Source organism: Myxine glutinosa, chromosome 7 (genome assembly GCF_964187855.1).
Source record: "Myxine glutinosa chromosome 7, kmMyxGlut1.1, whole genome shotgun sequence".
Lineage (NCBI taxonomy): Eukaryota > Metazoa > Chordata > Myxini > Myxiniformes > Myxinidae > Myxine > Myxine glutinosa.
In genome coordinates, this window is record NC_136267.1 from 86,085,703 (window position 1) to 86,110,760 (window position 25,058).

At 51.4% G+C, this 25,058-nt stretch overlaps 2 protein-coding genes across 3 annotated transcripts; both read left to right on the top strand.

Moving 5' to 3' along the window:
- The first annotated feature begins 14,696 nt into the window (after positions 1–14,696).
- LOC144892962 (uncharacterized) lies at positions 14,697–16,506 on the top strand. Its single transcript, XM_078781949.1, has 2 exons — positions 14,697–15,480; positions 15,915–16,506. The coding sequence occupies exons 1-2, from the start codon at positions 14,700–14,702 to the stop codon at positions 16,274–16,276; spliced, it is 1,143 nt and encodes a 380-aa protein (XP_078638075.1). The 5' UTR covers positions 14,697–14,699; the 3' UTR covers positions 16,277–16,506.
- A 5,712-nt stretch (positions 16,507–22,218) lies between these two features.
- Positions 22,219–24,938, top strand: RPL15 (ribosomal protein L15). Of its 2 annotated transcripts, none has more exons than XM_068104497.2 (4): positions 22,219–22,236; positions 23,656–23,837; positions 24,239–24,375; positions 24,484–24,938. In XM_068104497.2, the coding sequence occupies exons 2-4, from the start codon at positions 23,666–23,668 to the stop codon at positions 24,787–24,789; spliced, it is 615 nt and encodes a 204-aa protein (XP_067960598.1). In that variant the 5' UTR covers positions 22,219–22,236; positions 23,656–23,665; the 3' UTR covers positions 24,790–24,938. The 2 variants fall into 2 exon arrangements, with proteins under 2 accessions (XP_067960598.1, XP_067960597.1); XM_068104496.2 differs by having other exon boundaries at positions 22,233–22,327.
- The last annotated feature ends 120 nt before the right edge of the window (positions 24,939–25,058 follow it).

Sequence of the window (25,058 nt, forward strand, 5' to 3'; positions counted from 1 at the left end):
ACACTCTCACCACTGCCTGCACACTCTACCCTCTCAACACTGCCGACACTCGCTACACTCTCACCACTGCCTACACTCACTAAATCCTCACCACTGCCTACACTCGCTACACTCACACCACTGCCTACACTTGCTACATCCTCACCACTGCCTACACTCGCTACACTCTCACCACTGCCTACACTCGCTACATCCTCACCACTGCCTACACTTGCTACATCCTCACCACTGCCTGGCCTCTCCACACTCTCACCACTGCCTGCACACTCTACATTCTTACCACTGCCTGCACACTCTACCCTCTCACCACTGCCTACACACTCTACCCTCTCACCACTGCCTACACTCGCTACATCCTCACCACTGCCTGGCCTCTCTACACTCTCACCACTGCCTGCACACTCTACACTCTCACCACTGCCTGCACACTCTACCCTCTCACCACTGCCTACACACTCTACCCTCTCACCACTGCCTACACTCGCTACATCCTCACCACTGCCTACACACTCTACCCTCTCACCACTGCCTACACTCGCTACATCCTCACCACTGCCTGCACACTCTACACTCTCATCACTGCCTGCACTCACTACCCTCTCACCAATGCTTGAACTCACACCCTCATCACGACTGCCAACCCTCGCTACCCCCCACCACCGCCGATACACTCCCTACCCCTCACTAATACCTGCCCTCACAACCTCCTCACCACTGCCTGGCCTCTCTGCCTACAAATGCTACACCCTCACCACCAAACCACTATCTGCACTGACTACACCCTCACCGTGGTCGGCACCATTACCTCTCTTCATTGGAAGGTTGACCATAAAACATGTGCCAAACCAGCACATTATACAAGGTTATTGACCAAAGGGAGTGATAGAAACGCATCCACCCTGTTTCGGCAGCCATTACACAGTAATAACGAGATTTAGAATTGTAGCCTGGAAATAAGATTTTTTACTTTTTTTGGTGGACAACATCGAGGCTCGTGTAAGAGCTAACATTAATCACATAAAAACAAACTGGCACATAAAACATATGATAAAGGGAGCGGGAGACAAGATGGGGAGAGAGAGGGAAGAACACAAGTACAACATGTGAGAGCAGGGACATCGGGAGATCTGTGGGAGGGAGAGGGCTTGGGGGAGGGGCCATGGGAAGGGGGGAGGGTGGGGGAGGAGGCATGGGAAGGGGGGTAGGTGGGGGAGGGGGCATGGGAAGGGGGTTGGGGGAAGAGGAAATGGGAAGAGGATGTGGGGGGGGGTGGCATGGGAAGGGGGGTGGGGGAAGAGGAAATGGGAAGAGGATGTGGGGGGGGGGGTGGCATGGAAAGGGTAGAGGAGGGGTAGGGGTGGGAAAGGTAAAAAAAATACACATGGACACTGCTTGGACTTCCAGGAAAGAAGTCGTTATTTCAAAACAGTGTATCTGGGGTGAATTAGCAGGGGTAGAAAAGATCAAGGTTTTGGATGGGGGAAGTTAAGAGATGGTGGTGAACAGCTGTTTTAAAGACCTGGAGGGAGGAGTGGGATTGAAGAGAGCGAGGGAGTTTGTTCCAGAGGCGGGAGAAAAGGGGAATGAAAGAGTGAAGGTGAATAGAGAGTCTTGATTTTGGCAGTTTCACAAGAAGAGGGTTGCTGGCAGATCTTGTGCGACCTGTAGGAATATTTGGGGGATAGAGCACAGACAGAGCTGGGGGAGCTGGACCAGAGAGGAGTCTGTAAAAGACAGATATTAAGTTAAAATGGAACTTCCAGTTTGGATTGCAGTCCCTGAAAGACAACATCCAAACTGCAACCCTCAACATAATAGATCGGGAGCCCAGGGGGTCAGCCTAGCTGGAAAGTTAACCAATTTTCATGTATATAGCAATGGTCCATGTGTATGTCCATATAAGGAAATGGACGTCTGCCGGGCACATTATGGTGGGTGTGGTCAAAAGGGCCATTAGAAAGGGACCCAAAATTGAGCTAGATCAGCTCTGTGAGTTAACCTGGTGAAACCTACTGGAAAATGTTCGGCATAGTCCCAGATATCATGAATGACCACTGCCAGACAGTTTCAGTGGTGGGGTGTGCCCGCCAGACCTACATAACCGGTACTCCAAAATTGAGCTAGATCAGCTTGTGAGTTAGCCCGGTGAAACCTACTGGAAGATGTTCGGCATAGTCCCAGATATCATGAATGGCCACTGCCAGACATTTTCAGTGGTGGGTTGTGCCCGCCAGACACCCCCGAATGCCTCCACCCCCAAAATTGAGCTAAATCAGCTCGTAAGTTAACCCGGTGAAACCTACATGAAATAGTTCGGCATAGTCCCAGATATCATGAATGACCACTGTCAGACATTTTCAATGGTGGGGTGTGCCCACCAGACACCCCCGAATGCCTCCACCCCCAAAATTGAGCCAAATCAGCTCGTAAGTTAACCCGGTGAAACCTACATGAAATAGTTTGGCATAGTCCCAGATATCATGAATGGCCACTGCCAGACATTTTCAATGGAGGGGTGTGCCCGCCAGACTTACATAACCGGTACTCCAAAATTGAGCTAAATCAGCTCGTAAGTTAACCCGGTGAAACCTACATGAAATAGTTTGGCATAGTCCCAGATATCATGAATGGCCACTGCCAGACATTTTCAATGGTGGGGTGTGCCCGCCAGACTTACATAACCGGTACTCCAAAACTGAGTGAGATCAGCTCGTGAGTTAACCCGGTGAAACTTACTGGAAAATGTTCGGCATAGTCCCAGATATCATAAATGACCACTGCCAGACATTTTCAATGGTGGGGTGTGCCCGCCAGACTTACATAACCGGTACTCCAAAATTGAGCTAGATCAGCTCGTGAGTTAACCTGGTGAAACCTACTGGAAGATGTTCGGCATAGTCCCAGATATCATGAATGGCCACTGCCAGACATTTTCAGTGGTGGGTTGTGCCCGCCAGACACCCCCGAATGCCGCCACCCCCAAAATTGAGCTAAATCAGCTCGTAAGTTAACCCGGTGAAACCTACTGGAAAATGTTTGGCATAATAATAATAATAATAATGCATTTATTTTATATAGCGCTTTTCAGGGAGCCCAAAGACGCTTTGACAGAGTGCAAAACATAATGCATAGCAAAACATAAAAACAATTGCAAAAAACAAGAATCAATAGGGAAATATTCAAAGCAAAAATGAGGGAGAAGGAGAAGTGATAGTCAGGGGTTAAATGCTGTGGGTTAAATGTTGAATGCAGTGTTGAACAGGTGGGTCTTGAGTGATGTTTTGAATGTGGTGAGTGAGGAGGAGTCTCTGATGGTGTGAGGTAGTGAGTTCCAGAGGGTGGGAGCAGCGATGGAGAAGGCCCTGTCCCCCCAGGATCTGAATTTGGTCCGGATGGGGGTGGGGGGAGGAGGGGTCAGGAGGTTGGTACCAGCAGAGCGGAGGTTGCGGTTGGGAGTGTGTCTGGAGAGGAGGTCAGCCAGGTAGGATGGGGCCAGGTTATGGAGGGCTTTGTAGGTCAAGAGGAGGATTTTGTACTGGATTCTCTGGGAGATGGGGAGCCAGTGAAGCTTGTAAAGGACGGGGGTGATGTGATCACGGGTCCGGGAATGGGTGAGTAGACGGGCAGCGGAGTTCTGATTGTATTGGAGTTTATTGGTGATTGTTGAGGGTGAACCATAGAGGAGGAGTCTCTGATGGTGTGAGGTAGTGAGTTCCAGAGGGTGGGAGCAGCGATGGAGAAGGCCCTGTCCCCCCAGGATCTGAATTTGGTCCGGATGGGGGGTGGGGGGGGGGGGGGGTCAGGAGGTTGGTACCAGCAGAGCGGAAAAATGTCAATTTTGATTCCTCTCAATTAATATTTAATATTACTGCAGTCATTTCTTTTTATAATGGGTGTTAGCAAAAGTGTGGCTCTGGGGATTTTTTAATACAATGCATTATTCTCACACAACAGATTTTGGTAAGCAGTGATCACGAATCTACTGTCAGCTATCACCCTTCTTGTCTTAAGCATTACACAGCAGTGAAGCGCCTGACAGAACCCCTGCCACCTGATGATGAACCTACTGCCAAAAAGGCTTCTATCCAAACAAGACGCTGCAGTGTCCTTCCCAAGTCGGATCAGCAGGGCCTGTTGAAAGGGACTTGTATTTTCTGTGGCAAAATCCGTAAGAAGAAAAATGGAAAAAGAGGAGCCGAGACTGAAGATAGCGACAGTTGCCGGTTGTGAGTCACTTTGCCATCGGGTAAAGTCTTCGAAAAACGAACGTATCAAGAGTCTCATTCGGAGTGGCGTGGACCTGATCGCAAAGGAAGCAGAATCATGCCGTGTCCAGTTCCTGAGGAAGACTGATGATCAAGATAGGCCCAATGAAGGGAGCTCATCTCAGTCCTACCACAAGAGAGCATTTGCATCTCTGCTTTCATATATCCAGAATGAGGTGCTAGGAAAGCAACGATCTGTGTTAGTTAGTGATTTACTTGCATGTACAAAGAGGAGTACACCAGTGTCTGAGGAGATGGGGCAGACCTCCAGGCCTACACAGCTCAAAAGCTTACCAGGAAGGTAAAAGACCATTTCAAAGAAGAAAAAAATCACAATAAAACTGGCAGACCCTCGGAAAGGCAACTTCATCTATACTTCTGCTCTTCCAGAAGAGGATGCCAAGGCTCGCCTTTATGAGGATTCTAAACGGTATGAACAGGATAACAAGTTAAGATGGGCCGCTCTCCATCTTAGATCTCTGATGATGCAGCTCCCGAAGACCAAGACCCCAAATCCTACAACAGTCCAAAATTTGAAGGAATGCACCGCCAGAGATACCAGCACAGCTGGACCTGTTCTTCAGATGTCTCTTTGGTGGCATGACACTAACTTTCAGTGGTGCACACAAGTTAGTCGACCGAAAGGTAACTGCAATGGCATCGGATGCCATTTACAGCGGCACTCATGGTACCGTAAATCCACATGGTACCGATGTCAGCATCGACCTCATGGTACCACAGCTCATCGTTGTTGCCAAAGATTAAATACATCAGGTTCTATTTTTTTTTTTTTTTTTTTTCTCTACAATCAATGAGTAGAAGTGTTTTGTTTTCATGTTTAAAACATTGATAGCATTTTCAGTTGACATTTCTATAAATTGTTCCCCTGACTAATCCATACCTGTTTCAGCAGTATGCAATTTATCCAACCATGATATCGGAAACGCTTTCTTTAATATTACGAACTTAAAGGGAAATAATAGTTTCGGCAACGTATTACATTAAACAGATAACGTCAGCGTCTTTACAATACCCACGACAAATGACGTGTTATACCTTACAAATCCCTGCTTTTCCCATGACTTGAAATAAAACATCTGATTTTCAAAAGCTATGTTGCTGTTATTCCACAGTATTTTATTCTCAATTTCATTATCATCAGGTTAACTCACGAGCTGATCTAGCTCAATTTTGGGGTGGTGGCATTGGGGCTGTCTGGCGGGCACACCCCACCACTGAAACTTGTCTGGCAGTGGTCACTCATGATTTCTGGGACTATGCCGAACATTTTCCAGTAGGTTTCACCGGGTTAACTTACGAGCTGATTTAGCTCAATTTTGGGGGTGGAGGCATTCGGGGGTGTCTGGCGGGCACAACCCACCACTGAAAATGTCTGGCCGTGGCCATTCATGATATCTGGGACTATGCCTTATCTTGATTAGCGGCGGCGGTCGTTTGCCGCTGCATTTGCCGCTTTGCCTCCTCAAACTTGGCCTCGTGCTCGTCTCTTCGCTCCTGTCTGCCCTCTGCTCGGTCCCGGCTCTGCTCCTGGCTTCACCTGCCCGGCTCCTTCGCTGTTTCCTCGGGCCCGCTCCCGTGGGTTGTGGCCATTGTTTTGCCTCCTCAACCTTGGCCTCGTGCTCGTCTCTTCGCTCCTGCCTGGCATGGCTCTGCGGTACTCCGCCGCAAGGCTTCTTCTGCTTAATACCTGCTCCACCCCATCATGCATCTCTGCAATCAAATCCAATGGACTCCTGCGACGACCCAGGTACATTCACCGTGGCTCCGGTCGTAAGTTTGTTCATTTACAATCAGGTCACTCCATCCCCGTCCTCTGGTCGGCTCAGCGCACTCCCACTCATCGTCCCAGCGCACCTGGTCACAGCAACGCACACAATCGCACCTCCTGTCTGCGAACCCTGGCCAAATCACCTGAGTTCATCCCCGCCGTACAAAACAACATCAAGCTCACCCTGTTCAATACCCGGTCCCTCAACAACAAATCCCTCATCCTCAACGACTACATCCTGGAAAATAAACTGGACTTTCTCTGTCTCACTGAAACCTGGCAACAACCTCTGGACTACTTCGCACTCAACCTCACCACACCCAATGGATATTCCTACATCAATAAACCACGCTCGGAGGGCCGAGGTGGTGGAATTGCCGTTATTCACCGACAAGACATCAGGACCAGCCTCATCTCCATCGCATCTGCTTCATCATTTGAACACCTGGCTTTTAAACTCTCTGGTCACACACAGTCAGTCATGGCTGTTGTCTACCGCCCTCCCAAACCACACCCATCATTCCTGTCTGACTTCTCCTAATTTCTGACCCAGCTATGTTCCCTCTCCCCCTCAATCCTCCTCCTTGGTGATTTCAATATTCACATGGACTCCACTGACTCCACGATAACCATTGACTTCACTGATTTACTCACCTGCTTTAACCTCACTCAACATGTCAACTTTCCTACCCATAACCGTGGTCACATTTTGGACCTTGTCTGCTCTACTGGATTAATCTTGCACCATCTCTCTGGCTCTGACCTCACCCTCTCTGACCACTTAGCCATCACTATGACCATCAACATCCTCGCCCCAACACCATGGCATTATCGCACTATCAACTTCCGTAAGCTAAACACTCTTTCACCTACCTCATTCTCATCCACCCTCTCTGAAAAAATGTCCACTTCTCCCTTCGTTGACCTCCACAACCCTTCTGATCTCACTGACGACTGCAACCACACTCTCTCCTCCTGCCTTGACCAACTTGCGCCTATAAAAACCAAAACAGTTTCTTTCACCCATTCTGCTCCCTGGTTTACCCCTGAACTCCGCCTGATGAAAACTCGTGCTTGCCAACTTGAAAGACTCCGCAATAAAACAGGTCTCACAATTCACTCCCAAGCCTACAAGGACCACCTACAACACTACAAAGATGCCCTCTCCCGCGCCCGCTCCCCCTACTACTCTCAAATTATCCACTCTGGCTCCGGAAACCCAAAAGCACTCTTCTCTACAATAAACAAACTCCTCAGCCCCCTGAACACCACCACCCAGTCATTCACAGTAGACAACTGCATCTCCTTCCTTTCATTCTTCCAACGCAAAGTTGAAAACATCTACAACAGCTTGACCGCCACCGCACCCGCTCCCCCTCAAACCACCTGCCCCCCCTTATCCTGCCATCCCCTGTCTCAATTCTCCCCAATCTCCCCTACTGACCTCTCTGAACTCCTCATAGGAATGAAAACTGCCACCTGCACTCTTGACCCCATCCCCTCCAGCTTTGTCAAGGCCTCCCTTCCTGCTCTCTCTCCACTTATCATTGCAACAATAAACTCCTCCCTGTCTACTGGCATCGTCCCACCATCCCTCAAAATTGCTGCTGTTACCCCCATTCTGAAAAACCTGGACTAAACCCTGACACCCTAAACAACTTCAGACCCATCTCCAACCTACCCTTCTGTCGAAAGTTTTGGAACGCGCTGTAGCCGCTCAACTCAAACATCACCTCTCTGCCAATAACCTGTATGAAACATTCCAATCCGGATTCCGCTCCAACCACAGTACTGAAACTGCTCTCCTCAAAATCACCAACGACCTTCTCCTCTCCTCTGACGCTGGCAACCTCAACATTCTCATCCTCATCGACCTCAGCGCCGCCTTTGACACCATCGATCACACCATCCTCCTCACCCGACTTGAAACCACCTTTAACGTTACTGGCACTGCCCTCTCTTGGATTAAATCATACCTCTCTGACAGACGCCAGTTCATCTCCATCAATAACTGCAAATCCCCCACTGCTCCCCTCCCCCAAGGTGTCCCCCAAGGTTCAGTTCTTGGCCCCCTCCTCTTCATCCTTTACCTATCCCCCCTCGGTCACTTAATCCGCCGTCATGGTCTCCAATTCCACTGCTTCGCCGATGACATCCAGCTTTTCATCTCCACCAAGTCCATCTCCACCGCCACCCACTCTATCCTGACAAACTGCATCACTGAAATAAAATCCTGGCTTCAAATTAACTTCCTCAAACTTAACTATGATAAATCTGAAATAATCATCATTGGCCCAAAAACGCTCATAAAATCCACCAATAACTTTGCCCTCAACATCGACAGTATCCCAGTATCCACCTCCCCTCACATCCGGAAACTTGGCATCATCTTTGACCAAACCCTCTCCTTCGACAAATACACTAAACAGATCACAAAGACAGCCTGCTTTCACCTGCAAAACATCGCCCGTCTCCGTCCATCCCTCTCCTCCATGGCTGCAGAAACGCTCATCCACGCCTTCATCACCTCCCGTCTTGACTACTGCAACAGCCTCCTCTATGGTTCACCCTCAACAATCACCAATAAACTCCAATACATTCAGAACTCCGCTGCCCGTCTACTCACCCATTCCCGGACCCGTGATCACATCACCCCCGTCCTTTACAAGCTTCACTGGCTCCCCATCTCCCAGAGAATCCAGTACAAAATCCTCCTCGTGACCTCCAAAGCCCTCCATAACCTGGCCCCATCCTACCTGGCTGACCTCCTCTCCAGACATACTCCCAACCGCAACCTCCGCTCTGCTGGTACCAACCTCCTGACCCCCCCCCCCCCCATCCGGACCAAATTCAGATCCTGGGGGGACAGGGCCTTCTCCATCGCTGCTCCCACCCTCTGGAACTCACTACCTCACACCATCAGAGACTCCTCCTCACTCACCACATTCAAAACATCACTCAAGACCCACCTGTTCAACACTGCATTCAACATTTAACCCACAGCATTTAACCCCTGACTATTTCTTCTTCTTCTCCCTCCTTTTTGCTTTGAATATTTCCCTATTGATTCTTGTTTTTTGCAATTGTTTTTATGTTTTGCTATGCATTATGTTTTGCACTCTGTCAAAGCGTCTTTGGGCTCCCTGAGAAGCGCTATATAAAATAAATGCATTATTATTATTATTATTATGCCAAACATTTTCCAGTAGGTTTCACCGGGTTAACTTACGAGCTGATTTAGCTCAATTTTGGGGGTGGCGGCATTCGGGGGTGTCTGGCGGGCACAACCCACCACTGAAAATGTCTGGCAGTGGCCATTCATGATATCTGGGACTATGCCGAACATCTTCCAGTAAGTTTCACCGTGTTAACTCACGAGCTGATCTAGCTCAATTTTGGAGTACCGGTTATGTAGGTCTGGCGGGCACACCCCACCATTGAAAATGTCTGGCAGTGGCCATTCATGATATCTGGGACTATGCCAAACTATTTCATGTAGGTTTCACCGGGTTAACTTACGAGCTGATTTAGCTCAATTTTGGGGGTGGAGGCATTCGGGGGTGTCTGGCGGGCACACCCCACCATTGAAAATGTCTGGCAGTGGTCATTCATGATATCTGGGACTATGCCTAACTATTTCATGGAGGTTTCACAGGGTTAACTTACGAGCTGATTTAGCTCAATTTTGGGGGTGGAGGCATTCGGGGGTGTCTGGCGGGCACAACCCACCACTGAAAATGTCTGGCAGTGGCCATTCATGATATCTGGGACTATGCCGAACATCTTCCAGTAGGTTTCACCGGGCTAACTCACAAGCTGATCTAGCTCAATTTTGGAGTCCCGGTTATGTAAGTCTGGTGGGCACACCCCACCACTGAAACTGTCTGGCAGTGGTCATTCATGATATCTGGGACTATGCCGAACATTTTCCAGTAGGTTTCACCAGGTTAACTCACAGAGCTGATCTAGCTCAATTTTGGGACCCTTTCTAATGGCCCTTTTGACCACACCCACCATAATGTGCCCGGCAGACGTCCATTTCCTTATATGGACATACACATGGACCATTGCTATATACATGAAAATTGGTTAACTTTCCAGCTAGGCTGACCCCCCTGGGCTCCCGGTATATAATCCAATAATCCCTAGACGGCGATGCAAAATAAAATAAAACGCATAACTATGAATACAAAACTCAAACAAACATTCAAACACGTGTGCATTTCCAAAATATTTGCTGATTTTTCCTCGTCACAGTTCGGGACCATTAGACGGCCAGGTGTTCCAATTTTTCATTTCATTTCGTGACCTGAAAATCGGGTGGACATCAAATTGGCATGATAATATAGAAAAAATTAAGAAATAATGTTCATGACTTTTCACAAGGCAGATTCTGGTACGTTAGTCTGTAATATAATGTTGAAATTTATAATTTTATTTCCAAAATCTCCGTTTAGCCTCGAACGCATTTCGATGTATTGACCAATGAGGATCGCGCTTATTCGCGCTACGAACGATGTCTGGGCGTCCGGCTGCGAGTAAACAAAATGGCGGCCTCCAGTAGCAGCGACGGTGACGAGGGTGGGAGCGAGAAACGCTGTTATATGTGCATTTCTCCGGCCAAAAGATCAAGTTTAATACCTTTTAGTGATATAACAAGGCCGTGATATTTGCAATTTGTTCTTACGTGGCAGAATTTAGAAGGTGATCAAGCTGAAATTGCGAGAAATTTCGTGAAGAACCACGCTGACGAATTCGGCGAACGTGGCAACAGTATGGTAACAATACCTGCTATAGCTATACCGCATGATGCAGCGTTTCATCAAGTGTTATTCACGATTTACCGATAAACGAGTGAGCAGGGTGCAAAGCAGCATGAAAAAGAGAGAAGAAAATGCAGCCAATACTGGTCGGTTGAATAACTTGAATAATAAATCATGACAATGCTTCAAAACTTAGTTTGATTTTTTTTTTTTGAGGTATGTATATGTAAAATGATTTTGTGTGTAGTCGAACGATTTTGAATTGAAGGAACTGTCCAATATTTATGCAAGGAGGTAGGGCCGAGGTGAAACAAATAAATTTTTAAAAGGAAGTCTGAGGAAGGGGGGGGGGGGGGGGGGGGATCTAGTCGGGCTAACCATGACTTGAGGTCTAGACATTTTTAACTCACATAATTTTAATTGTTTTCTTTTATGTGTATTTATTGCAGCTTCAACATGCAATGACATCAACGTCAACATTGACAAGGTGCATAAAGGCCCACAACCAGTCAAGAAACGTGCTCTACGCTCCAGCTTAGGCAAGCCCAAATGTTCAGCCAGATCCCAATATGTGTTGCCTAATATATGCATCCTTTGTCAGAAAGAGAGAACAATCAATACAGGCAAAAGGGGACGAAGAAAAGAGCCTCTAACAAGGTGCTCAACAATTGAGGCACCAAGACTGCAGCAAGCCGCTAAAGACAACAACAATACAAACCTGCTGCTTCAAATTCAAGACCGCGATTGTGTTGCGATAGAGGTAAAATACCATGGTCGCTGCTACAAGGAGTATACCCGGTATTTAGGCAAGCTAGCAACAACACCAAATGCAGAGCAACAAGGAGACTCCAACTACTCAGAAGCATACACATTATTTTGTGCAACAGTCAAGGATCTTATAATAGACAACAAGGAAATCTACAGACTGAAACGACTTAATGACATGTTCATGAAACAAATCAAAGCAACACACGGAATAGAATCAAACTACAAAAGTGACTTTCTCAAGACAAGACTGATGAAAACATTTCCACAACTATGCTTTCTAACCCCGTATATGCGCTGCCAAGGACACCTTGTGTATGTTAATGACATCTCCACTGAAGTGCTGGTTGAAGAAAAGAAAGTGTTGCAAGAAACCATGCATGGTTCAGGTGATGACACAACAGAGACAGAACAAACATCCGACTCTGAACCAACCCCACCAAAGCAACCTGGGTATACTGAGAATAACCTTAGAGAACACTACTTCACTGCGCTACAATTGAGAAATGCAATAGATGAGATCAAGCCAAATATGCCATGGCCCCCAACCTCTGAGCACCTGACAACAAATGCCGCAGAAGCAATTGTACCTGCCTGTCTCTATAACTTTATTGCATGGATGGTGGGAGTGTCAGACGAACCTGATTCTGATGAGTTTGTAAAGATAGAATCTACAATACAAAGAAGAATTCTCACAATTGCACAGGACATCATATACCTCCAATCAAAGGGAAGGAAACAGATGCCCAAACATTTGTCACTTGCAATGACAGTACGTCATCTCTCAGGTTCAGCCCAATTAATCAGCCTACTGAACGGGTTTGGTTACTGCGTCTCAAACTCTGTCGTCTTAAATCATGACACTGCACTGGCTAACCAAGAACTACATCGTGGAGAGGATGCTCTTCCATCAATCATTCAGGCGGGCAAGCATGTCACACTCGTATGGGACAATAATGACTTCGGGGAGGAGACATTGTCTGGGCGTGGAACAACGCACAATACCAATGGGATTATAATACAGCGACCAAGTCAATCCCATGAAGTAGTACAACCAGCACCAGTCACTACAGTTAAGAGGACGCGGGAGAGATCGATGCAGCCACCTGCAGTGAACCTTGCCACATATTATGGAGGGAAAAAAGAAGGACCCGCTCCATTCGCAACCAGCGTTCCATTGGATCGAGCAACGTACTTCCCATTACTCCAGCACCCTAAGACGATAGACCTATCATACCACATCACCAAGTACAACATTGACGGGACTCTGCCATCTTGGACAGGATTCAACCAACTACTGTCTTGTGTTGAAGTTCCACCAAAGAGCGTGATAGGGTATCTCCCTGTCATTGATGCCACTCTGACTGAAATGAATACGGTACTAACAATACTGCAGAGAAGTGTTCAGATCGCCGACAAGTTACAGTTGGAAGCAGTCGTCATTGTCGTTGACCAAGCCATCTATTGTAAGGCACAGCTCATTAGATGGAAGAATGCACAGTTCATGAAGAGACTGGTAATTCGACTTGGGGCATTCCACACTGCAATGTCCTTTCTTGGCTGTATTGGAAAGAGATTTCGAGATGGTGGTCTCCAAGACATCCTGGTTGAGTCAGAGATTGTTGCAGTGGGGTCTGTGAATGGAGTGTTCAGCGGCAAGCATTACAACAGGGCAGTTCGAGCCCATAAGCTGATGTCAGACGCGATGCAGCAGATGCTCCTGGATGCATATTTTGAATCTATTCCAGAACATGAGGCGGGTAGAGTGAAGGAACTTTTGTCAAACTTAGCTGAAGCTTTCCCACATCCAAACTACCATGTCATTCTCAACAGCGACAAGTTCAAAGACTTCAAAACCTCCTTTGACAAATTCTTAGAAGCAAGTGACACCAAACCAACATTTCGCTTCTGGAGTTCATACATTGAGACTGTGGAGCTTCTCTTGCTATTCATTAGAGGGACACGAGAAGCCAACTGGGATGTTCACCTCACCAGCATACGATGTATGCTTCCATGGATATTTGCCTATGACCACATTAATTATAGCAGATACCTTCCAGTATACTGGCTGGAAATGTCAGATGTTCAGCAGACCCATCCTGCCATTCATCAGAAATTTATGGAGGGTGAATTCGCTACCCAGAGAAGCGACAAAGCTTTTGCCCAAATCGCCTGCGACCAGACCATTGAGCAGACAGCAAACAGGGATTCCAAGACCAAGGGGGCATGACCGGTTTCACTACCAGCAAGGGGACAGTTAACCGATGGATTTGGTCACACCACGCGAGGGGGTCAATTGCACGGGAATGCGAGGTTATGGCAGGGAAGTCCAGATATGAAGAGCACAGCTCAACACGCTCCGATCTACTACAAAGTCGCATGCTACGTGACAAAGCTGATGTTGACAAAATAATCGAGATGACAAACAGCATGATTAATCCATTTGAATATGATGGAGAGGACTTGGTTCATGTTACATCTGGTGTGGTGGCTACGAGAGAAGTTCAGGAAGATCTAAACACAGCATATGAAAGAGGAGAAATAGAGTTCACCACCCTATGTAAAGAACGACTTCAGACGGAGACAGTCGACCTGTTTGGCTCAATGAAGAAACTGAAACTTAAGACATTCACCAACATGTCTAAGGCTGTGAAAAAGAAAATTCGTGGAAAGGATGTGTCTTTGAAGGCTGACAGAAATCTCTTAGCAAGGCTTGTTGTCATCGGGCAGTTCCGGAAAATTGATCTTCAAGAGTTAATGTCCTATTCTCTTGGCCCACTACCTCTTCCTTTGGCAAGTGTGCAAGGCTGCCTCGTCAAGACCAACAAAGCCAACCTACTTCATGCACTTGAAAGTCAGGCAGAGAAACCTGTGGTTGATATTCCAGTAGGAGGCATGTATGTAATGGATGGTATGGCAATGATACAGAAATTGAATATCAACAAACTCACCGGGGAAAGGACATTTCTCAATCTGGCCCACGAAATACTGAAGCGCCTTGTCAAGGGAGTAGAGGGCAACAAGTCCGGTGAGATCCATTTCGTAACCGATACTTATCGAAAGGTATCGATTAAGAACGCCGAGCGAGAGAAGAGAGCAGCCAGAGGGTCTCAGGTGATGCGAATATATGGCCAGTCCCTTCCTCAACAATGGAAGAAGTTCCTCTCCAACGGTGACAACAAGGAGTCGCTAATCGAATACTTGTTTGAGACGTGGAGTAAGGTCAAGACAGCATACCTCAGAGGAATTACAGTGTTCTTGGCACATGGAACCAAATGCCATATCTTCACAGGAAGCAGCACTCCAGATCAGGTAGTTGAAGTGAAAGAAGAGCCATCACTAAATTCGACGCATGAAGAGGCGGACACACGGATGTTCCTCCATGCCGCGCATGCAGCACACACAAGCAATGACGTCATCATCGTTAGTCCGGATACAGATGTGTTCATAATCGGCATAGCCTTAGTACCCCAAATCTCTGCACATCTATATTTCCACACAGGAAAGGGAGTCAACCTTAGGACAATTGACTTGAAAGCAATCTACGATAGCATTGGGGATGATGTCAGCCAAGCTTTGATAGGCCTACACTGTTTTACTGGCTGTGATAGTGTAAGCGCCTTCTATGGCAAAGGCAAAAAGAAGGCCTTAAACATCATACTAAAGAATCCAGAGCTGTGCGGTACCTTGAAGGACCTTGGAGAACGGTTTGACATACATCCAGACATGATGGAAGCACTGGAGACATTTGTCTGCAAGTTATATGGACAGCACAATATCACTACTGTGAATGAGGCCAGGTACAACATGTTTCGTCTTGCTAGAACGTCTGAGATCACAATGCCTCCCAACCAAGATGCCCTGAGACAGCACATCAAGAGAGCCAATTACCAAGCTGGTAAGTTAATTGGTTGTTTCTTTGAATATTGAACGTCACCTGTAATTTATGTTTGGACAGGAGTACTAGTATATGGTGCAGCATGTGTCAATGAAGATGATTATTTGGAAAGTTTATTGAATTGAAAACAAAATATTGAATGTCACAACAATGCTTTGTAAATGTTCAAAATTAACAGGTCTATTTGAAAGAGTAATTGAAGTAACTATCTATACAGTTGAGTGGTTAAGATAACATGACATGTAGATGATCCAGAGATTTTTTTGCTCCACACTCAGTCAGAGCAGGATGTTTTGGATTTCGCATGTTTCTCTACACAGAATTTCCCAATAATATGATTGTTCTGTTATTAGTGTTAATGATATACCTCTGATGTTGTTTTGGAAATATGTATATCTCCATTCTTAATGTTATTGATCACTTCAATATTTCAGGAATTTACAAGAGGAGCCTGCAGCCCATCCCTGACATTCCCGACCCTGATGGCTATGGATGGATGATGGAAGAGGAACTTGCCATAGACTGGATGACACTTCCACCTGCACCAGACAGCGTGATGGAGCTTGCTAACTGCACTGGAAGCTGCAAGAAGACACGATGCAGCAAAGAAACTACATGCACTTGCCTACAGAATAACATTCCGTGCACAGATTTGTGCAAGTGCGGCAGGAACGACTGCTCAAACATAACTGGCCATGTTGACTTTGATGATAAGAATGATGATAAAGACTCCAGATCTGAAGATGAGGAAGACTCTGATGCTGAAGAGGATGAAATAACTGCACTATTTGTATGATGTTTTGGACAAGTTTCAACATGACCAAGCCGAAGAGACAAATTGTGGCTATAGTTCAGCCCATCTCGAGTTTATCATGACGTCAATGCGCACTGGTTCGCTTGTACGCCGCGTAATTGTCTTTGATGGGTTAAAATATCACCCCTTACACACTTATTGGACCTATTAACAGTTTCAAAATAGCATTGGTAAACCACCATGGATCGTAGTAGCAACACCAATCACAAATATTGTACTGTAGCGGTTACCGCTGGATGCACACAATCGCCTTGCACCGGCCAGAACACGGCCAGACGCGCCTCTCCCGGGCATGCCCGGACTCACTGTTCCCGGGCACGCCCGAACCTCCCGGGCACGCCCGGTCTCGTCTTTCCCGGGCATGCCCGCTCTCGCCTTTCCAGGGCTCGCCCAGAGCGTCCGGGCATGCCCGCTATCGCCTTTTCAGGGCTCGCCCAGAGCGTCCGGGCATGCCCGCTATCGCCTTTCCAGGGCTCGCCCAGAGCGTCCGGGCATGCCCGCTATCGCCTTTCCAGGGCTCGCCCAGAGCGTCCGGGCATGCCCGCTATCGCCTTTCCAGGGCTCGCCCAGAGCGCCCGGGCACGCCCAGCCTCGACTTGCCAGGCCGCAGCCAAACACGCCCGGGCAGGTCCAGACTCGCCTTTCCAAGGCTCGCCCTTGACACCCGGGCATGCCCGGTATAGCTTTTGTCGGGCAAACTTCCCGACATAAATGTGTATATATATTGCTGCCCGATAAACGGGCTTGTCAGAATACCTGAGCTGTTTTGTTTCAATAAAGCAACTCGGACGAATTCCGTCTTTGGTCGCGTCAATTCTTTCGACTCGCGTTGGAGCGCAGTTCCTTCATTGGTGACCTACCGACATGGATACGGCAGTGACGCTTAAACTGCCTACCTTCTGGGAGGCTCACGCCGCTGTTTGGTTCGCTCAGGCGGACTCTCAGTTCGCCCTGCGAGGCATCACCGCGGACGACACCCGCTTCCACCATGTTGTGGCGGCGCTCGGTTCCGCCACCGCGGCCCGCGCCTTGAGCCTCCTCGAGCACCCGCCGGCTGCTGACAAATACGACGCGCTGAAGACACTCCTCCTCGATGCTTTCGCCCTCTCACCGGCAGCACGCGCACGGCGCCTGCTCGCTTTGCCCGAGCTCGGCGACACGCGCCCGTCAGAGCGCATGGACTATATGCTCTCGTTGCTCGGTGAGCACTCTCCGGATTTTCTGTTCCGCGAGCTGTTCCTTCGCCAGCTGCCTCACCCGGTACGCCTCGCCCTGGCTGGCACATTGATCACGGATTCCCGCGCCCTCGCTAGGGAAGCCGATAAGATCTCCTCGGCGGGCCAGCACATCGGCGCGGTTACCTGGAGCCCGCCGCCGTCCGAGGCGACGCCCACGACGCCCGAGCGCCCTGCGCGGTTGGAGGTCGAACTGCCGGTGCAACTGGCGGCCGCCACGCCGCACCGCCCGCTTCCGACACGACGGCCGGGGCCTCCACCTGACCGTGCGTGGTGTTATTACCACGCCAGGTTCGGACACAAGGCTCGGACGTGCCGGCCCCCGTGCACTTTCGGCAGGTCGGGAAACGGCCGGGCCGGCGTTCATTCCCAGCCATGAGCGCCGGCCACTTGGGCAACTTGCTGTTTATTCGGGACAAAGCGTCTGGGCGGCGTTTCCTGTGTGACACCGGCGCCCAACTGAGCGTCATACCCGCCTCCGAGCAGGACAGGCGGGACGCCGTTTGCGGCCCCTCTTTGGTCGCTGCTAATGGCTCGGCCATACGCACTTTCGGCCCACGCGTCGTCACCCTCTGCTTCGGCAGCCAGCGTTTTCAATGGACTTTTGTGACCGCCTGCGTCCCCATGGCTTTGCTGGGCGCCGACTTCCTCTGCGCGCACGGGCTGCTGGTCGACGTCAAACGTCATCGCCTTGTCAACGCCGAGACCTTCAGCTCCCTGGCGTGCACGATGAGCAGCTCCGCGTCGACCGAACTGGCGTGCGCCCTCCCGGCAGCGAACGAGTTCGCTCGCCTGCTCGCGGAATTCCCGGCCCTCACGCGGCCGACGTTTTCGGCCGTCGCGGTGCGGCACGGGATCGAGCACCACATACCCACTACGGGCCCGCCGGTCTACGCCAGGGCCCGCCGCCTCGACCCGGCCAAGCTCGCCGTGGCGAAGGCCGAGTTCGACGCGTTGGAGCACCTCGGCATCGTGCGGCGCTCCTATAGCGCGTGGGCCTCGCCACTGCACATCGTGCCAAAGCCGGGGGGTGGATGGCGCCCGTGTGGTGACTACCGCCGTCTCAACGACGCTACCACCCCCGACAGGTACCCGATCCCGCATATTCAGGACTTTTCCGCCCGTTTGGCGGGACGGGTCATCTTTTCGAAAATTGACCTGATACGGGGCTACCACCAGGTACCTGTCCGGGCGGCCGACGTCCCGAAGACGGCCGTCATCACGCCGTTCGGCCTGTTCGAATTTTTGCGGATGCCGTTTGGCCTCAAGAACGCGGCCCAGGCGTTCCAGCGCTTGATGGACGGCGTGCTGCGCGACCTGCCGTTTCTTTTCGTCTATCTGGACGATATCCTCGTCGCCAGCACGTCCCGCGCCGAGCACCTCCTCCACCTCCGAACACTGTTTGGTCGCCTCAGCGAGCACGGCTTAATTGTCAACCCGGTCAAATGCCACTTCGGCGCGACGACCGTTGACTTTTTGGGCCACCGCATCACCAAGACCGGGGCCGTGCCGCTGCCGACCAAGGTTGAGGCCATCACCACGTTCCCGCGTCCCCGTTCCATCAAGGCCCTCCAAGAGTTCCTCGGCATGGTGAATTTTTATCACCGATTCGTGCCCCGCGCTGCTCAGCTCATGCGGCCCCTTTACGAGGCCCTCCGGGGCAAGCCGGCCAAGCATGACATTGTTTGGTCCGTGGCCATGGACGCGGCCTTCGCCAGCGCCAAACGGGCCCTCGCCGACGCAACGCTGCTGGCTCACCCGGTGCTCAACGCGCCCATTGCCCTCACTACGGACGCCTCCAACTACGCGGTGGGCGCCGTCCATGAGCAATGGGTGGACGGGGTTTGGCAGCCACTCGCTTTTTTCAGCCGGCAACTCCGGCCGAACGAGTTAAACTACAGCATGTTCGACCGCGAGCTGCTCGGGCTATTCCTGGCCGTTCGCCATTTCCGACACCTCCTGGAGGGCCGCCCGTTCACGGCTTTCGTCGACCACAAGCCGTTGGTCTACGCAATGGCTAAGGTCACGGAGCCGTGGTCGGCCCGGCAGCAGCGCCACCTCTCCGCCGTGTCGGAGTTCACCACGGACATCCGGCACGTCGCCGGCAAAGACAACGCCGTGGCCGACTGTCTTTCTCGGGCCAGCGCGAACGCGGTCCACCTCGGCGTGGACTTCGCGCTCATGGCGGCCGACCAGACCACCGACGCCTCGGTGCAGGCACTCCGTGCGGCGGACACGGGCCTCCGCCTGGCCGACATTCCCTTCGCGGGCACCGTCCTGCTCTGCGACGTCTCCCAGGGCCAGCCTCGCCCCATCGTGCCCGTTTCCTGGCAGCGCCGCATCTTCGCCTCCATCCACGGCCTTTCTCACCCGGGCCGGAAAGCTTCTCAGAAGCTGGTGTCGGCGCGTTTCGTCTGGCACGGCCTTCGACGAAACATCCGCGACTGGGCCAAAGCCTGCACGGCCTGCCAGCGGGTCAAGGTCCACCGCCACACCCAGGCCCCGCTGGCACCTTTCGCCGTGCCTGAACGGCGTTTTGACCACGTCCACGTGGACCTGGTGGGTCCCCTGCCCCCCTCGCGGGGGTTCACCCACCTGCTCACCATGGTGGACAGGACCACCAGGTCGCCGGAGGCTGTGCCCCTCGCCTCCACCACCACCGCCGACGTGGCGCAGGCGTTCATCGCCACCTGGGTCGCGCGCTTCGGCGCACCAGCGGACATCTCGTCCGACCGCGGCCCACAGTTCACGTCTGAGCTTTGGGGCGCGGTCGCCCTTTCGTTGGGGGTCACGCTGCACCGCACCACGGCCTACCACCCCCAAGCCAACGGGTTGTGCGAGCGGTTTCACCGCTCCATGAAGGCTGCACTCATGGCCGGCCTTCAGGACGACGGTTGGGCCGACCGGCTGCCGTGGGTCCTTTTGGGCCTTCGCACGGCGCCCAAGGAAGACCTCCAGGCGTCCGCCGCCGAGCTCGTCTATGGCCAGCCGCTCCGCGTCCCGGGCGAATTCGTGCCCGACGCTACCAGTCCCTGGTCCGCCGCTCGCCAGCGCTCGGACCTCCAGGAGGCCGCCCGACGATTTGCCCCCGTGCCGACGTCCCGCCATGGTGGCCCCCAGTCCTACGTCCCCCCGGCGCTTCGCACAGCGCAGTACGTCTTTGTGCGTCATGACGCGCACCGGGGGCCACTCCGGCCGCCGTACGACGGGCCCTTCCGGGTCCTGCGACGGGGCGACAAGTCTTTCATCGTCGACTTCGGCGGCCGGCCGGACCGGATTTCTGTGGACCGCCTCAAACCGGCGCACATGGACGTCGACCGACCACCACGGTTGGCCCTTCCTCCGCGGCGAGGCCGCCCCCTGTCCACAGTTCCCCCCGCTCGACCACCCACCACCACATCGGACCCCTCCCCACGACCCTCCAGGGGTCGCTTCGGCCGGGTCATCCGGACCCCCCTTAAATTGACCCTGCCGGTGCAGGTCGATTCTGGAGGGGCGTGTGTAGCGGTTACCGCTGGATGCACACAATCGCCTTGCACCGGCCAGAACACGTCCAGATGCGCCTCTCCCGGGCATGCCCGGACTCACTGTTCCCGGGCACGCCCGAACCTCCCGGGCATGCCCGGTCTCGTCTTTCCCGGGCATGCCCGCTCTCGCCTTTCCAGGGCTCGCCCAGAGCGTCCGGGCATGCCCGCTATCGCCTTTTCAGGGCTCGCCCAGAGCGTCCGGGCATGCCCGCTATCGCCTTTCCAGGGCTCGCCCAGAGCGTCCGGGCATGCCCGCTATCGCCTTTCCAGGGCTCGCCCAGAGCGCCCGGGCACGCCCAGCCTCGACTTGCCAGGCCGCAGCCAAACACGCCCGGGCAGGTCCAGACTCGCCTTTCCAAGGCTCGCCCTTGACACCCGGGCATGCCCGGTATAGCTTTTGCCGGGCAAACTTCCCGACATAAATGTGTATATATATTGCTGCCCGATAAACGGGCTTGTCAGAATACCTGAGCTGTTTTGTTTCAATAAAGCAACTCGGACGAATTCCGTCTTTGGTCGCGTCAATTCTTTCGACTCGCGTTGGAGCGCAGTTCCTTCAGTACAAAAATTTAAAATTATGCAGGTTTTAAGGTCCAAAAACATGACTTTCTGATAAATGCATCAACAGCATGTTATTTTACCAAGTCGTTAAAACAACATTTTTACTACTTTTGGGGGTCTGAATTAATAAATATTGCTGCCAAGACCAATGTGAACATGACATCATATAGTTTGTGTTGTTTTTTTACTGTGTAAATGGGTATTTCAAATGTAACATACAATTGGTGTATACTGGTGTTTTGGGGCAGCGGTTCTCGGTAACGTACCACGATATCGCTTGTGAAAAAAAACAAGATGTTTTGGAGATCATAAGGCTTCATCCCACACCCTTCTTGCCCAATCCCTAGGTTCAGGTCATGAAATCAAAAAAATAAATAGATATCCACCCTATGGCCCTGTGTCTACATGGCGGTGTCGTCGACACGGTTTCAATACGGGTGTATTCATGTTTCGGTGTGGTAATTTAATAAACTCTTGCTCCACTGCATTATAATGCAATCAAAATAATAATTTATATCTTATGATAATTTTTAGCGAAGCACCGATCATTTACGTGAGTTAAGCGGATGTGACGTTTGTCGGAACGTCGTCGGTCTCTCCTTTTCCGGTTTCCTCAAAAGTGAGTGTTTGGGCTTTATTTTTTAACTTGGACAATCCTCATCGAATCGGGATAATCTCACGCTATACAAAGTATCCAGTCTCCTTGTCTGGTTTGTGAATAGTCTCTGTGTTTGTAGGTGTCGTGTTGTTTGGGTTTTGGTGCAGAGCGTGTTTTAAAATCGTTTACCACCCCAGAGCCATTGACACGGTGTTGATGGGCCTGAGCTCGGGCTGTTTTTTCATGGCCACGAACCCGCGGCCAACACGCTCGTTACTCATTACGTTTGTGTTTGGAGCGAATGGAATGAAGAGTTTGATGCATTCACGGGGTTTATATAACTAAACATATGGCGTGCTCTAGTCCAGTCGGTGGTTTACTCGGCTCCACGATGCCGAGTCCGTGATTCGGTTTTTGTTAGAATCTGATTTGACGACAAACGATAAGATAATTCCTCTGTAATGGCGCTTGGAGGTGCTGCATCTCGGTGCACGCTCTTCTTCGAGGAGGCTGTTAAGCTGGCTGTCCATTTGCCATGTGATTTCTGCCAATAGGTTCGTCGGGTTGGAATGCCGAACGAATAGAAAATGTTGAAATGATACTCGGTCCTGGTGGAGCTCGTACGCGAATCGCACGTAGAACAAGGACATCAGTTACTGATGGAATTCAGTAGACGTCAATGTACCTTTGCAGGAACCATGAGCCAATCAGCTGGGTGTACGGGATTCTAACCTGGGATCCTCTTCGATCGGGACCCCCACCAACGCGGTTCCTCCTCCCCCACCACCCCGGTCCCTCCTGCTCCACCACCCCGGTTCCTCCTCCTCCACCACTCCTCCTTCCTCCCCACCACCACCACGCCTTCTCACCTCCCCCCCCCCCCCCCAAATCACCCAACCCCTCCTCCCCAAATCACCCAACCCCTCCTCCCTCCCCCACAACCCAACCCCCTCTTTCCCCTCCCCCCCCCTCTTTCCCCTCCCCCCCCTCTTTCCCCTCCCCCCCCTCTTTCCCCTCCCCCCCCCACCACACCACCCCCTCTTTTCCCCTCCCCCCCCCCACCACACCACCCCCTCTTTTCCCCTCCCCCCCCCACCACACCACCCCCTCTTTTCCCCTCCCCCCCAAATCACCCAACCCATCCTCCCTCCCCCACAACCCAACCCCCTCTTTCCCCTCCCCCCCCCCACCACACCACCCCCACCACACCACCCCCTCTTTTCCCCTCCCCCACCACCCAAACCCCTCTTTCCCCTCCCCCCCCCCCCACCACACCACCCCCTCTTTCCCCTCCCCCCCCCCCCACCACCACACCACCCCTCTTCCCTCTTCTTCCTCCCACCACCCCACCCGACCCCTCCCCCACCACATGCCCACCCAATTGAGACGTGCGTTGAAGGTGTACTCTAACTCTCCATTTTGTTCCTTGTCTCGTCACAGCCACGGCGCGATGGGCGCGTACAGATACATGCAAGAGCTATGGCGGAAGAAGCAGTCGGACGTGATGCGGTTCCTCCTCAGAGTTCGCTGCTGGCACTTGAGGCAGCTCTCGGCCCTGCATCGTGCCCCTCGGCCCATGCGGCCCGACAAGGCCCGACGGCTCGGCTACAAAGCCAAGCAAGGTACAGTGAATGGGATATTGTCACGTGACCCATCCTGGACGATTGATTTCCGGTATAGATAGCTTTGAGACTCGAGTTTTGATGATGCTTTAAAATGTGATGGCGTGACGTCATTGTGGTGGACCTTTAGAATGTATGTACGCAAGTGAAGGATATTACCTTTAAGTTGGACTGGGTAGGTGGGTTGGCTATTGCATACAAGTAGTTGTGGGATGGTTGTGGTGATGTAATGAGTTTGTAGATTGGTGGGCTTGCTTATTCATGTGGTGATTTGCTTACGGTCAGGTCACCATGGTGATTTGCTTAATGTTGTCCTTTTCTATCCGTGTCACACTATTGTTAAATTTGTTTATTTTTGCTGCCCCCCCAACCCCCCCATTCGGGTTGTGTGTACCCGGTAGGCTATGTTATTTACCGGGTGCGTGTTCGCCGTGGAGGCCGAAAGAAGCCTGTGCCCAAGGGTGCCACGTACGGAAAGCCAGTCCATCAAGGTGTGAACCAGATGAAGTTTGCACGAAATCTGCAGGCTGTAGCAGAGGTTTGTACATTCCTTCGCTTGCTGACGTCATTGAGAAAGTTGTGACGTCTTTAATGGCTGCGGTGCATGTGATGATGATATTCCACTTCGCCTTTGCTGTGCTTGCAGGGACGTGCCGGTCGTCATCTGGGTGCTCTCCGTGTGCTTAATTCGTATTGGGTCTGCGAAGACTCTACTTACAAGTACTTCGAAGTGATCCTCATCGACCCGTTCCACAAGGCGATCCGTCGAAACCCGGATACCCAATGGATCACCAAGCCGGTGCACAAGCACCGCGAGATGCGTGGCCTCACGTCCGCAGGACGCAGGAGCCGCGGCCTGGGAAAGGGCCACGGCTACCACCAGACCATCGGGGGCTCGCGGCGTGCTGCCTGGCGTCGTCGCAACACCTTGCAGTTGCGTCGTTATCGTTAATCTCGCCGACTGTACTCGCCGAGCCATGTTGGCTGGTTGTTGCTGCCATGTTGGTTGGTTGTTGCTGCCATGTTGGCTGGTTGCTGCTGCCATGTTGGCTGGTTGCTGCTGCCGTGTTTTGGAAAGAAATAAAGTTCATTTTGTTCCTCTGTGATGTCTCGTGTTTTGTTAAATGTGCAACAGTGATTCCCTGATTGTGCTTGTTGATATACATAGTATTCAAACTCCTTGTTGTTGTCATTCAAAATCAAATTAGAAATATGGGAACG

Excerpts from the sequence above, each read along its gene's own strand:
- LOC144892962 (XM_078781949.1), top strand. The coding sequence starts at position 14,700 with ATGCGAATATATGGCCAGTCCCTTCCTCAACAATGGAAGAAGTTCCTC. Across the intron at positions 15,481-15,914 it reads GAGAGCCAATTACCAAGCTG|GAATTTACAAGAGGAGCCTG; the intron begins GTAAGTTAATTG and ends TCAATATTTCAG.
- RPL15 (XM_068104497.2), top strand. The coding sequence starts at position 23,666 with ATGGGCGCGTACAGATACATGCAAGAGCTATGGCGGAAGAAGCAGTCG. Across the intron at positions 23,838-24,238 it reads CGGCTACAAAGCCAAGCAAG|GCTATGTTATTTACCGGGTG; the intron begins GTACAGTGAATG and ends TGTACCCGGTAG. Across the intron at positions 24,376-24,483 it reads ATCTGCAGGCTGTAGCAGAG|GGACGTGCCGGTCGTCATCT; the intron begins GTTTGTACATTC and ends CTGTGCTTGCAG.